This window comes from Medicago sativa, chromosome 6, assembly GCF_051527215.1.
Source record: "Medicago sativa cultivar Bolivia chromosome 6, Bolivia_mono, whole genome shotgun sequence".
In the NCBI taxonomy this organism is placed as follows: domain Eukaryota; kingdom Viridiplantae; phylum Streptophyta; class Magnoliopsida; order Fabales; family Fabaceae; genus Medicago; species Medicago sativa.
The window spans coordinates 84,918,267-84,934,357 of record NC_140754.1 but is presented as its reverse complement, the minus strand read 5'-3'; the positions used below and the strand labels follow the sequence as shown (position 1 = coordinate 84,934,357).

Here is a 16,091-nt window from a genome sequence, read left to right as displayed (position 1 = left end):
TTAAGTGTGAACCCCAACTTCCGTAAATAATATCTCCGGTAGCTAGCAATTAAGTTACACTTCCATTCCTTCAAAAAAAAAAAAAAAAGTTACACTTCCATGAGTTTTAAAAATAACAAATTGTTTCTTTATATCAATACTTATAGAGTGAATATGTGAAAAATAACACATTTTTAACAATCTTATTATTACAATTATTGTTTTAATTTATGCATAATTTGTTGGATGATTTTACAGTAACTGATGGGGTATTTTACTTTGTCCCCACAAATTTATAAGGAAAAAAAACAAATATGTCGACACAAAAGTTAACCAAAACGCAAGTCAAGTAATTATCATGGCTGACATGCGCATATGAGACTAATGTGCACTACTGTTTGCAATTAACCCACCAACACTTTCTCTGGATATGGCTACAACTTTTTTGAGAGCAATTTTTCTCTATTCCATATTCTAAAAATATTTTGTCTGAAAGTGTACTTTTAGACGACATATTATACAAAAATGCGCACTTTTTTAACGAGGGCACAATGCCCTGGAAAAGAAAGACTACACTAATATTAAACGAGGGATACAGACTTGAAATTCGTCGGCCAGCAAAAGGACTAATGATATTTTGACAAGACTCGGAAGATCAACTGCGCAACCAAGTCACAATCCAAGTTAGCTAATGCATCTGCACTTTCATTATGCACAATTTTTTCCTAAAGAATAAAATTTATGCTTTAAAATTAAAAACACATTTTTTTAAAAGATTAAAAATAATTAATATATACACATATACATATAGCTTTCTTTAAACAATCGCACTATGATTTTATCATGATAATCATGTGTTAAATAACTCTTGTAGAGCACTTGCATATTGCTGTGAGATAAGGTTGGCCAGTGGCCACAAAGAGGAAAAGACATACTGTTGCACAAATAATGAATTTCTTGAACCTTTTTGTCACCTCAATTATACAAAAAATAAGTTATTAATATATTTTTCTTTTCATGTCCCACAATCCACTCATGTAAGTCATAATAGGATTTGGATCTGCTTCCTTAAAAAAAATAAAAAATATTGGATCTGCTTCCTTAATTTTTATTTTTTTTGGAACCGCTGTAATAAGCAAATATGCGTATTAACCCGGTCACTGAGTTTATAATTGTTGGATTCAGATCGAACAATTTACATATTTTTTTTTGGTCTAAAACAATCTAAATATTAATGTAAATTGTAATTTAGAAAGAAAAAAAACATAAGTATGAAACTTAAAATCTACGTCGGTTGATTTTGGTCCAACGGCTTCCGACATTATGATTGTGTCAATGCGTAGATAGACAAATACAACAAATCTAAATCTTTATGCAAATTAACCCAAATTACACAAAAGTCATGTTCCATTTTTTGTCCTATAAACAGATACATATGATAGGCCGCAAGTTTACGACTACGTCCCTCCCTTAGGTTGTGTTTTCTCAACTGGAATGCGTTCACTCAAAAACTGGTAATGGTTTTGAGCCATGTCCTCAATTAGGTCATATGCATCATTGAATGACTTATTCATGAGAGCTCCTCCTGGTGCAGCATCAATGGTCATTTTCGTGTTATAGAGCAGATCGGTGAAGAATGTGTGAATTACTATCCACTCTTTTAATTTGCAGTGTGGACTTGCTCTTATTAACTCCTTATATCTCTCCATGCTTCAAAAAGAGATTCACCGTCCATCTGCCTGAAGCAGGTAATTTGGTTCATAAACTGTGCTGTTTTGCTCGGCGGGAAATATCTAGCGAGAAACGCTTTCTTAAGTTCATTCCATGTGGTAATGGAATTAGAGGGTATCGATTGCAGCCACGCTCTAGCTCTGTCCCTAAGGGAGAATGGGAATAAATGCACGCGAGTGGCTTCAGGATTAACGTCATCGCTCTTAAGCATATCAGCGAACTGCATGAAGACTAAAAGGTGCAAGTTTCAGTCCTCCGTCAGATTTCTGAAGAATTGGTTCCGGTGTACTGTTTGCACCAGAGAGGGTTTATGTTCGAAATCATTCGTTGTAATTGCAGGACGAACAATGTTCGTATGGGGCTCCTCATTAGAGGGCACATCGAAGTCCTAAAGGCGCCGGTTGTCGATATTATTATTGTCACCCATTTCTGTCTGAGTTTCAGAACATGACGGGGGTGTCAAACTGCAATCGACGTCTAGCTCGGAAGTAGCGCTCGATTTCATCTACATACCTAGTAAGATTACCGGCATTACGGGTCCTTCGCATGCAAATAAAAAAAAGTTATAAAAAGTGCCTTAGTCCAGACGACACCAAAAACCAAATAGGCCAGAAGTGTTAGGCTACGTGGGATTTAGTATAAAAGGTTGTCGAATACACAGAGACTGACTACAAGTACTATCTATCGTTTTGGTTTATCTAAGGCTAATGTCAAAACAATTTGTTTCATGCGTAAAAATAAAATAATGTATTTAATTTAATAATAACAATCAGAGGCTGGAATGTAGTTCTCGTCGTACGTCGATACTCACATAGAAATACTTTTATAATTAAAACGAGATAATTTTCTTTAGAAAAAAAAATTAAGTTAAAGATACCACTTACTCTAGTGTACGCAGTCCCATAAATCGAACCTTGTAATTGCTCGCTTTCGCGTGGCAACTTTGAAGTCCTGTTTTGAAAAATAATTAATTCATATTTGGAAAAAGTAATTTTTAGTAGAAAATCAATTTAAAGGTACGGTAGTCTTTCGCACACCCATTACCGAATTTTAAACTTATAACCGCACGCTTTCGTGTGCATAATTATAATTCTAAAATCTGTTTTTGGAAATATGAATTTTCTATGTTAATTTAAAAAGCGCTTTCACTATATTTGAAAATTAATTTCGAATTTTCTAGAGTCTGATACCTTGTTTCCACTCTTTTTTTTCCTTTTTTTTTTTTTCCAGTAGCCTAGTGGCTAGAATTCACCTTTTTCAATGGAAATAAGTGGGTGTCGATGTTTGAACCCCGACCCCGCATATAATAATGCATGTCCCTGAGCTATACTCACGGGAACACCTTGTTTCCACTCTTTCGATGCAAAAGAGTTATCACGGTGTTTCTACTTTCGTAATAAACTTTTAATTTAAAAAACATAATTTTTGGACTAGAACTATACTTCTAGTTTCACTTATATAAAATACAATATCAGAATATCACTGGTATGACGGTCCTCACATTATTGACTCAAATAAACTACTAACACATAATTAAATTGTACTCTAAAAAGATAAAAGGGATCGAACCTGTGGGAAGATGGAAATTTTAAATAAAGAAGAAAGAAGCCACGGCAATGTGAGTTCAAAGAATAAATCGAAGCATAGCAGCAGCAATGATATTTGATTTGAAATCGGATGAATAGTAATAATATAGAGGCAGCAATTGAAATCAATATATGACCTGCTGAATTAAAAATTGCAAGGAAACTAAGGTTTTGGAATTATATAATTATTGTGTGGTAGCTAGAGATATATATATAAACTGAGTGTTTTAAGTTCTTTTTATAACCTAATTTCTAAGCTGAAAACTCCTAAAATCTTGCATAAGATATGCACAAAACAGTTGGATCGTAGCATTTTTGTTGAGAGATACCACCAGCAATCATGCAAAACACAATAAGCGACTCTAAAACAAGTGCAAATGAACTTATTTAGACAATGTATTTTGCATGTTATCAACATACTCTTTCTATATCATGTACAAAAACTACATGTGCTCAATCACAAGTTTGGAAGATTCTTGAAGTGTTGTCAGGGGTGTGGTTTTTGAGTACAGGAGGTGTAGAAGGAGATCCAGGTTTTAATACAAATGCTTATTGGTTTAAGATTCAGAAAGCTGATAATGATTATGTGCTTTCCTTTTGTCCTTCAGTTTCTCTATGTCAGACTTTGTGTAGGGAACTAGGGTATAAGCACTTAGCTCTTAGTGATAAAATTCCATCATTTAGGTTAAAAGGACCTAATAGGTTCTAAGTGAAGAAATGAATAAAATTAGTCAAAACATGACTAGGACATTATTTTGGGAAAGACCTGAATATGATAAATGTCATACACTTATGCACCTCGTATGTTTCCATGTGTTTCATGTCAATTCAATGGTAAGAGTCTAACTTTGTAACTTAGAAGAATAGAGTTCAAAATCCTCTCAAAGACGATTGTAAAATGGTCTTAAGCGTCTCTTTAATTAAATAATAATTTTCCTTTTCCCTAACTTTTAAAGAAACGTCATATGATTATGTCGAGCTTAACATTTCATTCACCTTACAAAACTTCATCTATAATCTAACTTTGCTCAAAACTCAGAGTCTTCATAGCGTTCCTATACCTTCGGAAAAAAAACTCAGAGTCATCCTTAGGCACTACTTCTATATTACTGGATGCATAACACAGAAAATATAATGCAACCTTCTGAGTGTGTGTCTGCATGCACAAGCGCCTGCTAGTCGATGACGGCCAAAGTGATTAAAGTAAGCGGCATAAAATTGAGAAGGAACAAACATATCATATTCTGCAATGGTCTACTTTTGAGCTTGAGTATGAAATTCAAAATAACTATCTCACATCCATAAGTGATGTTAAGTTGAAATTAAGCTATTTTTAAAACGACATTCTAGAAACCTAAGGGCAAATGAAAATGCTTCTTTACACTTTTCTCAAGTCCAATATAGAATAATAGAAATTATAAATTGGAAGCCGAAAACAACTGGAAACATTTCTTAATCAAGAAAAACAGAAAACCAATGTTCTATCACAGTATTGTAACATAGATTTTGTTACAATACTACAGAATTTAAACATAAAGACAAGTAGTGAAAGTGATAGTAGGCGATGGTTTTTTAGCCGGTAATCACAGGATAAATAAGCATTGCATTAACATTCAGACCGTACTATTGCTGGTAGTGACCTTTGCACTTCCAAAACTATTGCCACAATTGTTTGTCTGTAATACAACTTCAGACCCAAAAAAAAAAAGGTTGAGAATTGCAGCAATAGCACCAAGAAAAAAAACAATGACATACATTCTTAACTAAACAGTTGGCTCCAATTGTGGTTCCACTGACAGAATCGAAAAAATTTGTCTGAAAAGAAATTAACCAAAGCAAACGAGTTTTGTTTGATGACCTTTAATTTCTCCAAAACATTGAACTGGAACATTAAATCAGACAAAAAATCACAAGGATAGTAAACTCTTTTCCCTCTTACCTTGTTGATACTTGAAATGTTAAACAAAACTCTTTTCCCTCTTACACAAGTTACCGAAACACAATCTTTTATTTCTACGAAAACTCTTCTGTTGCTCATTAGATTATAAAGTTTTCCATATATAAGTTATTTCTACATAAAACTAGAGGTCATTCGAAAAAAGCAAAAGATCATTTATTTTATTAATATAGAAGCCATATAGGTTTAAAAATAAAGCGAGAGTAAACATTCAAAATAAAAATGCAAAAGCTAGATCAAGTAGTTTCTTAGTGAAAGCAAGAAAAACAATTAACTACTTATTCCTCTAATGGAAGAATGCTTTCCTTGTAATTTACTATCCTACAATAACCAAGACTCTTTGCCTTATAACCAAGCTCCGCAATCAGTTGGGTACTCAAATCAAACCAAGCTACTTCCATATCTTTTCTTATGAAGAATATTTCCCCCTTTGCCCCCACTCCGATAGGACGTTTAACGCAAGGCAACGGTCCAACAACAAAAAGTTTGGTCCACGATTCTTTTATACCGAGCTCACCCAAAATTGATATATGAAAAGTAGTTGTCTCTCTGTGATATGAGTATAAGGCAATGGACCTATTTAACGCCGCCAAATTTATCCGCTTTTTTGCAACATCAAAACAATCATCTTCGTCCGAGGAAATAGGTGTGATAAGGAACACCTCATCGCTCAAGTAAAATGACACCAAACATGGTCCTGCGGGGCTATGTTTTTCATCTTTTTTGCACAACCAATGACATACTCCATCGATGTAGACTTGGGTACCATCAGTATACAAATTAGAATAAGTCATATAAGGCATGTCAACACAAAGCTTTCTCCATGAGTCACTTCTTAGGCTATATATCTCCCATGTTGGCCCAATATTATATAGGTCACCAGAGTATTTACCCGATGACTTTATAGAAACGTTTGTATGCCGAATGACTTTGTAGTCATTTATAACAAGATCGTAACCGAATCCATGAATACAAGGCATAACATAAATGTCAAGAAAATCCATATCTTCATCGGTGATAAACGACTCAGCCAACTCAACCTCCAACTCAACCTCACTGGGAGGAACGGGCTTGATTGTTTGGGTAGCTCGGTTCCACAATACAATATGGTCATGTTCATCATGAAGGACACAAAGCATGCCACTAATACTACCAAAACCAAAAATACCAATATCGTCGTTGTCTTCAAATAGATTTGAGAAATCTAATTTGACTTTTTTCTCAAACCTCTCACCAGCAAGAGAATAGAAAACATCATCTTCAAAGTATTTGCACTCTTTTAGGATAAGAGATGCTCCGTCATAACAAGAACAATGGGGAGAATTAGGTAAGAAATTGCTGCCAAACATGGTCATGAAGTGATGATTTTCAAATAAGAGGGACCATGATTTGCGAACACATTCAAAACGCTTAAAAGATTTAAGAGGCAATTTTGAGAGAATTGAAAAAGCTATATCATCACATACATATGTACTCACCACCTCATTCATCACAGCCACTGTTGTCTTCTCCATCCCAACGAGCTTTACTGTTAGGGTTTGAGTCGCAAACAATAGAGAACGCAGAAGCGTTTGGAAGGGTTTGCGTTTTAAGGGTTTGAGTGGCAAAAGTGGAAAGTAACGTTTGATACTATATAGCCTTTTGTTTTCAATCACTCTTTATTTTTTTTTATCTTTTTTCTTTTAAGATTTTCAATCTACTCCTATATCCTAAATTATAAATCATTTTTTTATATAAAAAAATCATTTTTATTATTTTTACTAGCGAAAAGACGGGCACGCGAGTGTCCGTCTTTCCGCTCTTTTTATTGCATTAACCTTTGAAAATTATGAACAGTGTTCTATTTATGAAATTTTGATTTTGATTAAAACTAAAAAAAAATATAAATGTTTGTTACTTTTATGTTATAAAAAATCAAACTAACCATGAGTGTCTATTTCAACGACACCGACAATAATACAATATAACAAAAAAATATAATCTAAATTCTTTTTTTAATGACACCAACAACAATTTTATTATAGAAAATTTTGTTTAAGGGTATAATTGGAATGATGAAAAAGTAAGTATAAATATACTCATCTAGTTTGTTACACTTTTTAAATGATAAAGGTAAAAAAACAAAATATATTCATATCGTGTTTGTTACATTTTTTTTAATATTTAAATTTATTCTTATTTATATGTTACGTGTGTTATTTGAATTGAAAACTGAGGGTATTTTTGGAAATAAAAATCCAGCCCAAAAATGCTGAAAGGGATAGTTTTCTTTATATATAGTATAGATTATATCGTAAAGACGGGCACGTGAGTGCGTGTTTTTCCGCTATTTTTATTTCACTAACGTTTGAAAATTATGAACAGTTTTTTTTTTTTAAAAAAAAATTTTGATTTTGATTAAAACTATGAATATAAATGTTTGTTGCTTTCAAGTTATAACATACCAAACTAATCACGATTATCTATTTCAATAACACCAATTAATTATATTACAATAAATATAATATAAATTCTTTTTTTTAATGACACCAATAACAATCTTTATTATATAAAAAGTTGTTTGAGGGTATAATTGAGATAATGTAAAAAGTAAGGATAAACATATTCCATCCTAACGAGCTTTTCTATTAGGGTAGGGTTTAGGTTTGAGTCACAAACTAACGAGCTTTTCTATTAGGGTAGGGTTTAGGTTTGAGTCACAAACAATAGAGAATGAGAAGCGTTTGGTAGGGTTTGGGTTTGTTAGGGTTTTCGTGGTGTCCGGGGTTTGAACTGCAGACCTTGCATATATTATGCATTGTCCTTACCAACTGAGTTAAGCTCACGAGGACAGTGTAGACTAGCGTTTGATACTATGGCCCCGTTTGGATAAACAATTTATATTAATACTTATAGCATTAGAGCTTATAGCACTAGATCTTTCATCATAAGCTCTTATACTCAATAAGCTATTTACGTTTGGATATGTACACTAAAAGTACTTTCATAAATTGAAGTGTTTGGATGTGTCATTACATAAGCGATTATGAATGTTAGTATTTTTAATTTAAAAAAAATCAAAGAACAAAACACAATTTTTTTCTAAGGAGTCAAACCACGATTTTAAAGTTCTAAAAAGAACGATATTAAATTAAAAGTTTGGTCTTTTTAAACATTTGGTCTTTAAAAAAGAGTTAAATAAGCTTTTGGTCTTTAAAAATATAGTCAAATTCATTTTTAGTCCTCATAAAAAAAAGTGAAATGTTTCGGTCCCTAAAAAAAATTAAGAACATAGTTTAGTCACTGTTAAATTAAAATTTGTTTAATTATGTTTAAAATCTGAAACTTTTGAATGGTTTTTTACACATTTGTTTAGAACATTATAATAAGTTCCTCCATAAAAAATGAGCTCAAAATTTGATTTTTAAGTCTAAAATTTTACTACTTTTATCTTGAAATTTTGACGTTTTAAAAAAAATCATATTTAATTCATTAGATGTTAAAAAGTTATAATTTTGGGTAAAAGAGTTTCTTATAATATTCTTAACATGTTTGAAAAAAAAAATTCAAAAAGTTATAAGTTTAAGCACAAGTACACAAATTTAATTTTATAGGAGTTAAAACTATGTGTAAATTTTTTTATAAAGACCAAAACATGTCACTTTTTTTTATGAGGACCAAAAGCGAAATTAGATATATTTATAGAGACCAACAAAATCAACATTAGAGGTGTAAATAAATAGTCTAAACATCACTATTTTTTTTTGAGGAACTCTAAACATCACTATTCTCAAGTATAATAATTCAAATACCCTAATTTATAAAGAAAATTGTACATCATATGATTATGTTGAAGTGTATGCACACCATTTTGATGCAAATTTTGTGAAGGAATAATCTCACCATTGTAACATGAATTTTGGTATTTCAGCCAATAAAGAGCACAAACCATGCATATACAGCAAATAGAAATTGCAATTTCAGACATTGGTATTGGCTGAACTTCATATGATTCTAATCAACATAACCAATAATTTGACAAAATACAAAACACAGCTAAAGATTCCAACCGATTTTGGAATGTCAACCGAACTGCAATAAACAACTACGGTTGATTCTTGAAAAAGGAGAGATGTGACCTAATGTTATGCGTTTTGCTAAGTCAGTGTTTGTGATTTTATTATTATGTTTTATTATGCAGGGTTTCGTGCAGGAAGCGTCGTGGGCACAGGTTCACAATTAATGGACTGCGTTATTTTAACTTAGTTCTGATCAGCAACGTCACAGGTGCAAAATTGGCAGTCAAACTCTGCTTTGGTTGGTCATCTCCGTCTTTCGGAGTTACCGGTGGCGACCTTTGCACTTCCAAAATTATTGCTACAATCCTTTGTCTGTAAGATAACTTCAGACCCAAAAAAAAAACTTGAGAATTGCAGCAATAGCACCAAGAACAGAATAATGACATCCATTCTTAACTAAACAGTTGACTCCAACATTTGTTGTAAATACAAATTTTGATTACCTCAAACTTAACACCCCAATTATGGTTTCACAGACAAAATCGAAAAACTTGTCTGAAGAAGCATTAATCGAAGCAAAAGACATTTGTTAGATGACCTTGAATTTCTCAAGAACCTGGAATATTAAAGTTTTCCATATATAAGTTATTACTACATAAAACTAGAGGGAGGTCATTCGATCAAAGCAAAATATCATTCATTTTATTGATATAGAAGCCAGATAAGTTTGAAAATAAAACAAGAGTAAACATTCAAAATAAAAAAGTAAAAGCAAGATCAAGTAGTTTCCTAGTTTACTAGACAATAATTGTGATATCCCCAACAAGTGAAAACAAGAAAAACAATTAACTACTTATTCCTCTAATGGATGAATGCTTTCTTTTGTTTTCTTTTTTGAGGGATGGAAGAATACTTTCCTTGTAATTTACTATCCTACAGCGAAGACTCTCGGCTTTATAACCAAGCTGCTCAATCATTTGCGTACTCAAATCAAACCAAGCTACTTCCATATCTTTTCTTATGAAGAATATTTCCCCCTTTGTACCCACTATGATAGGACGCTCAACGCAAGCCAACGGTCCAGCAATGAAGATTTTGGTCCACGATTCCTTTATACAGAGCTCACCCAAAATTGATATGTGAAAAGTAGTCCTCTTTTTGTGAAATGAGATCAAGGCAATGGACCCATTTAACACCGCCAAGTTTATCCACTTTGCTCAAACATCGAAACAATCATCTTCGTCCAAGGGAATAGGTGTTACAAGGAACACCTCATTGCTCAAGTAAAATGACACCAAACATGGTCCAGCGGGGCTGTGTTTTTCATCTTTTTCACACAACCAATGGCACACTCCATCCATGTAGACTTGGGTGCCCTCAGTACGATCCGAAGAATAAGGCATGTCAACATAAAGCTCTCTCCATGAGTCAGTTCTTAGGCTATACATCTCCCATGATGGCCCAAAATTGTTATACATCATCCAGTTTAAATTTGAATCGTTAATGTCTTTGCGTTCACCAGCGTAACCAGCAGGCTCCATATAAACCTCTATATGCCGAATGACCTTGTAGTCATTTTTAACAAGGTCATAACCAAATCCATGAAGATGGGAGCATACAGAAATATCAAGAAGATCCTTATCTTCATCGGGGATAGATGACTCAGCCAAGTCAATATCACTGGGAGGAAGGAGCTTAATTGTTTGGGTAGCTGGGTTCCACAATACAATTTGGTCATGATTATCTTCATCATATTGATGGAGACAAAGTATGCCACTAATACTACCAAAACCAAAAATACCAATATCATCATTTTCTTTAAATGGATTTGAGAAATCTAATTTGACTTTTTTCTCAAACCTCTCACCAGCAAGAGAATAGAAAACATCACGTTTGGACTCTGTTACTATGAGAGATCCTCCATCGTAGTAAGAACGACGGAAAGAATTGGATAAGAAATTGCTGAGAATCATGGTCATGAAGTGATGATTTTCAAACAAGAGAGACCATGATTTGCGAAGGCATTCAAAACGTTACGAGATTTAAGAGGCAACTTTGAAAGAATGGAAAAAGCTATATCATCAGATACAAGGGTACTCACCATCTCATTCGTCACAGCCACAGTTGTCTTCTCCATCGAAACGAGCTTTGCTGTTAGGGTAGGATTTGGGTGGCAAACGATAGAGAACGATAAGTGTTTGCTAGGGTTTGGATGGCAAAAGCGGAGACTAGCGTTTTGATACTTATAGCCCTTTTGTTTTCAATCTCTCTCTCCCTTGTTTATTTTTTATCCTTTTTTTTATTTTAGATTTTTAATCTTTTTTTTTTTGTAGTGGTTTTAGATTATAATTTATTTCAAGGCCATGCTAACTTGTGGTCTTAGGGCAACGTTAAAATTTCTACAAAAAGAAAGTATTTAATGGAAAAAAAATTAAATTTCAATCTTTAGAGAAATAAATTGGCACAATTTCCAACACATAATTTCTATCTCTGATACATTAACATGTGCCCTTAGAGCGCACATTAGCATTTCCCTTTATTTTAAATAGGTAAGAGAAATAGTGAATTATTTTATAACATTATCCTTTATTAATGATATAGAAAAGATAAATTAAAACAATTGAAATAAGAGTGTAATAAATAATGTGTGGGATAAGAAAAGAAGCATCGATGTTCTATTGCTGTTGTAAAATGACTTATAATTTATGACAATTTTTTTTAAAGTGGCTTATAATTTGAGACGGAGGGAGTATAAGAACCACCTTATCATCATGGGGGATAGACGACTCAGCCAAGTCAACCTCACTAGGAGTATTTCTTATAATTTATGACAATTGTTTGATATTTTGTCTCAATCTAGGATTTGATGTCACAACGGCCGAATATAATATGTCAGCGAAGCCTACATAGTTTTACTTTATGTGTTTTTTATGATGTTCTTTAGTTTACCTTTTGATGATCATCTTGTTCTTCGTTTTCTAGCATATAGCATTGTTAAAGCATCAAGCATCTATGACTCATTGTCTTAGGATTCACTGGTGTCATGTGCATTGCTAGCTTATTTGAAAATTAGCCATATCTCATCTTTTTACTAATTGAATCGATCCATAAAATTTTGAATCGTATCATCTGAAGTTTCTGACATCAAATGAAACGATTCACCAGAATTTTAATCGCATCACATTTGAATTGATTCTCGTGACTAGATATTCTCTAACTGAAACAGGAAAGCTATTCCACCAAGTAAATTCATTCAATGTCAAACCTAGAGCAACTAACCTATCTACACAATGATTTCCCTCTCTAAATATATGAGTTACAAAACAAGAAATGTTGTTCATCCTATGAATACAATTGAGCCATCTGTTCTTTAATTCCCAAGGGACTATATGAGGTGACTTGACTGCCATGGTAGCAATCTTTGAATCAGTTTCAATCCATAAAAAATTCCAATTTCGATTAACTGGACATTCAACTGCCAAGATAATTCCCATAAGTTCATCATAGAAAGCATTTGCAAGCCCCAAATTGACTGCAAAACAACCATTGCCTTCACAATTTCTATTTCTGAAAATTCCTGCGCAAGCTGCTTGGCCAGGACTTCCTAAGGATGCGCCATCAGTATTACACTTTATCCATTGAAGAACTGGACGATGCCAAACGACTTCAGTGATCTTTGGAGCATTAGGATGATGGGTATTGACTCTAAAAGCTTTTAGAATTTTGAAATCATTGATGGAGGGACCAGTTACTGCCTTGGTAGAGTTACCAGCTAAAGAGACATCTGAAATGATCTTTGTTATAGTAGCATTCAGATTTGGCTTAGTGTTATTAAATCTATAATTGTTTCTGCAAAACCAAATGATGTTGAAAATGTTGATAATTGCTGTAGTGATTACTAGCTTACTCTGAGGACTCCATCCCCTCTTACTAACTTCAAAAGCTGTTAACGAAGAGGATATAGGTCAATGTTATAGCCGATGATAGATTGCAGCCATTGCTATAAAGAGAGAGCATATTGACAGTTGAGAAATAATTGGTTAGTTGTTTCAGCATTATTGCCACATAAGGTACACATAGAAGGCATGTAGCATCCTCTAGCACACAAATAAATGGTTATATGAGAAAATTTCAACCGTGTGGTTTTAATGCTAATTAATGTACAATTTATTGGGTGTTATTTTATTTCCATTATGCAAACCGTGTGGTTTTCTTTTAATATACAAAAGGTTCTGTTTTTTTTTTATATGCAACCGTGTGGCCTCCTTTTTTTTTTTAAGAAATTTTCAACCATGTGATTTTAATGCTAGCTAATATACAATTGATTGTGTGTTATTTTCTTTCCATTATACAATAATGCCAGTTAATGTACAGTTGATTGGGTGTTATTTTATTTCCATTATGCAAACCATGTGGTTTTCTTTTAATAGGCAAAAGGTCCTGCTTTTTTTATATGCAACCGTGTGGCCTCCCTTTTTGTTTAAAAAGAAATTTTCAATCATGTGGTTTTAATGCTAGTTAATATACAATTGATTGTGTGTTATTTTATTTCCATTATACAATAATGCTAGTTAATGTACAATTGATTGTGTGTTATTTTATTTCCATTATGCAAACCTTGTGGTTTTCTTTTAATATGCAAAAGGTGCTGTTTTTTTTATATGCAACCGTGTGGCATATTTTGTTTTTAAAAGAAATTCAACCGTGTGGTTTTAATGCTAATCAATATACAATTGATTGTGTCTTATTTTATTTCCATTATACAATCTCCATCATGCAAACTGTGTGGTTTTCTTTTAATATGCAAAAGGTGTTTTTTTTTAATATGCAACCGTGTGGCCTTTTTTGTTTTTAAAAGAATTTTTCAACCGTGTGGTTTTAATACTAATCAATATACAATTGGTTGTGTCTTATTTCATTTCCATTATACAATTTTGTACGTAATTCACGGGTCTAATTTGGGATAGCAATTAATATAGCAATCGTGTGTTATTCTATTTCAAAAATTAAAATAATATTCAATCGTGTTATAAATGGCAGTTACTACAACCTGTAATGAAATGACTTTATCACGTGTATTAAAGGTGAGGAGGTCAAGCGTCGACATAAATGTTTTAGAATGAGCGGGAAAATGCTAGCTTTAGGGTTAGGGTTAGGGTTAGCTTGACCTGACAAGCTTTAGTAAGTAAGATATATTTTAATTTCAATATCCTTTTAATTCTAATTATTTAATTTTATGATTATATTTTAATATTAATGACTTGAAAATAAGTTTTCTAGTGATAGATCTTGTAAGCAATGTCACGTAGGATCCATGTCATCCAAAGAGGAGGGGACTAAAAATTTACATTGAAGGGGACCGAAAAATTGGTTTTAGAAAAAGGGGTATCAAAAGTTAACAAAATTATAAATAGGGAGATCAAAATTGCATTTAAGCCTAAGAAAAATGTATAAATGAAGGAGAGAGAAAAATTGTTTTAAGTGTTTTTTTTAAGTATTGGTGCACTCTCCACTATCATAAATGCAAAGTGAAATATATTGAATTTGGAGTGATGAAAGTAGAATTAATTAGAGTTATATTTGAAGAAGAAAAAAAAGCACTACCTCCGTCCCTAAATATACAGCCTTTTGCAAAAATTACGTAGATTAAGAAAGTTGGTTGTAGTATTAAATTTGTATATAATTACTATTGTTTTTACAATTTTATCCTTAAGAGAGAGAGTTAATTTATGTTTTCAACATAATAATTATTGTTGATTGAAGAAAATGATGCAAAATAAATAAAGGTATGTTGGTAAAGAAATAATTAATGTACTTGGAAATACCAAAAGGATCTTATAAAGAGGGACAATTTTTTTCTCTCAAAAGGGTCTTATAAATTAGGGACGGAGTCAATGTTGTATTGAAAAGTGAAATTGATCAATTTATTTTGGACAATATTTTTTTCCAAATGGTTCACTTATTATGGGACGGAGGAAGTATATGTAATTTCCTTACAAGGATGGCTGTCTAACTTATTTACAATATATGTCATAAATTTATTTACTTGCTCTGACACATTTAATACAATTATTTAGTTACTCATATTTTTTTTTTAAATAATTAAATTGTTTATATAGTAGTGTCAATGATTTTCTTAAATTATATAAAATTATGTAATTATAAATGCTTATTGGTTTAAGATTGAGAAAGTTGATAATGATTATGTGCTTTCTTTTTGTCCTTCGGTTTGTTTTTTTTTATATATAAGCAAATAAAAATTTAATTTACAAGGAGATTAGAAAGGGTGCTCCAACCCTTACAAATATGCAATACTACACAAAAACACATGCAGCCACAACACTAAACTGGAATGAAATTTTTACACCCTACTATGAACTATACCATGCCTGATTCCTAATGGAGGAAACGTTGGATATATAGGAGAGGAGACCCATAAACCCATTGTCTTAAGGTTTTGGGTAAGACTGTGGTGTCTCTCTCTTAGCGGGTCCTATAAACGTTTAACCCATTGCCACTGCCAGCGCTCCTCAAACTCCCCAACAAGACGGTTGTAAAAGGATGATTAATATCGCTTTAACTAATAGTAAAACTTTACATTTAAAGAAGATTGAAGTGTATGCAGAATGCACACCATTTTGTGAAGGAATTATCTCACTTATCAGTGATCGTGCCCTTTTTTTATAATCTTATTTCTCTATCTCTTGTTTTATCTTCTAGTTTCTTTATGTTGTTTGTTTTGTAAGGAAAAGACAGTAGCAGAGAACCATTGACAAAAAGGCGTAAATTTGTTGCAAATTAAAGAAACAAAAATGTTTTCAAGTCACATGGTTTAGAAAC

At 32.5% G+C, this 16,091-nt stretch overlaps 2 protein-coding genes and 1 pseudogene across 2 annotated transcripts; all 3 read right to left on the bottom strand.

Annotated features, from left to right (window-relative positions):
- Nucleotides 1-5,531: 5,531 nt before the first annotated feature.
- Nucleotides 5,532-6,746, bottom strand: LOC146917591 (putative F-box protein At2g02030). Its single transcript, XM_085721896.1, has one exon. It carries the CDS (start codon nt 6,741-6,743, stop codon nt 5,532-5,534), a length of 1,212 nt encoding a protein of 403 aa, XP_085578022.1. The 5' UTR covers nt 6,744-6,746.
- Nucleotides 6,747-10,087: 3,341 nt separating this feature from the next.
- LOC146917590 (F-box protein CPR1-like) lies at nt 10,088-11,388 on the bottom strand (annotated as a pseudogene).
- A 1,021-nt stretch (nt 11,389-12,409) lies between these two features.
- Nucleotides 12,410-15,696, bottom strand: LOC146917589 (uncharacterized). The gene is made up of 2 exons (XM_085721895.1): nt 15,636-15,696; nt 12,410-13,194 (listed from the first exon to the last, which is right to left on the bottom strand). Exons 1-2 carry the CDS (start codon nt 15,694-15,696, stop codon nt 12,410-12,412), a joined length of 846 nt encoding a protein of 281 aa, XP_085578021.1.
- Nucleotides 15,697-16,091: the final 395 nt, after the last annotated feature.

Excerpts from the sequence above, each read along its gene's own strand:
- LOC146917591 (XM_085721896.1), bottom strand. The coding sequence starts at position 6,743 with ATGAATGAGGTGGTGAGTACATATGTATGTGATGATATAGCTTTTTCA.
- LOC146917589 (XM_085721895.1), bottom strand. The coding sequence starts at position 15,696 with ATGGGTTTATGGGTCTCCTCTCCTATATATCCAACGTTTCCTCCATTA. Across the intron at positions 13,195-15,635 it reads TCCATTAGGAATCAGGCATG|CTTTTGAAGTTAGTAAGAGG; the intron begins GTATAGTTCATA and ends CTTCGTTAACAG.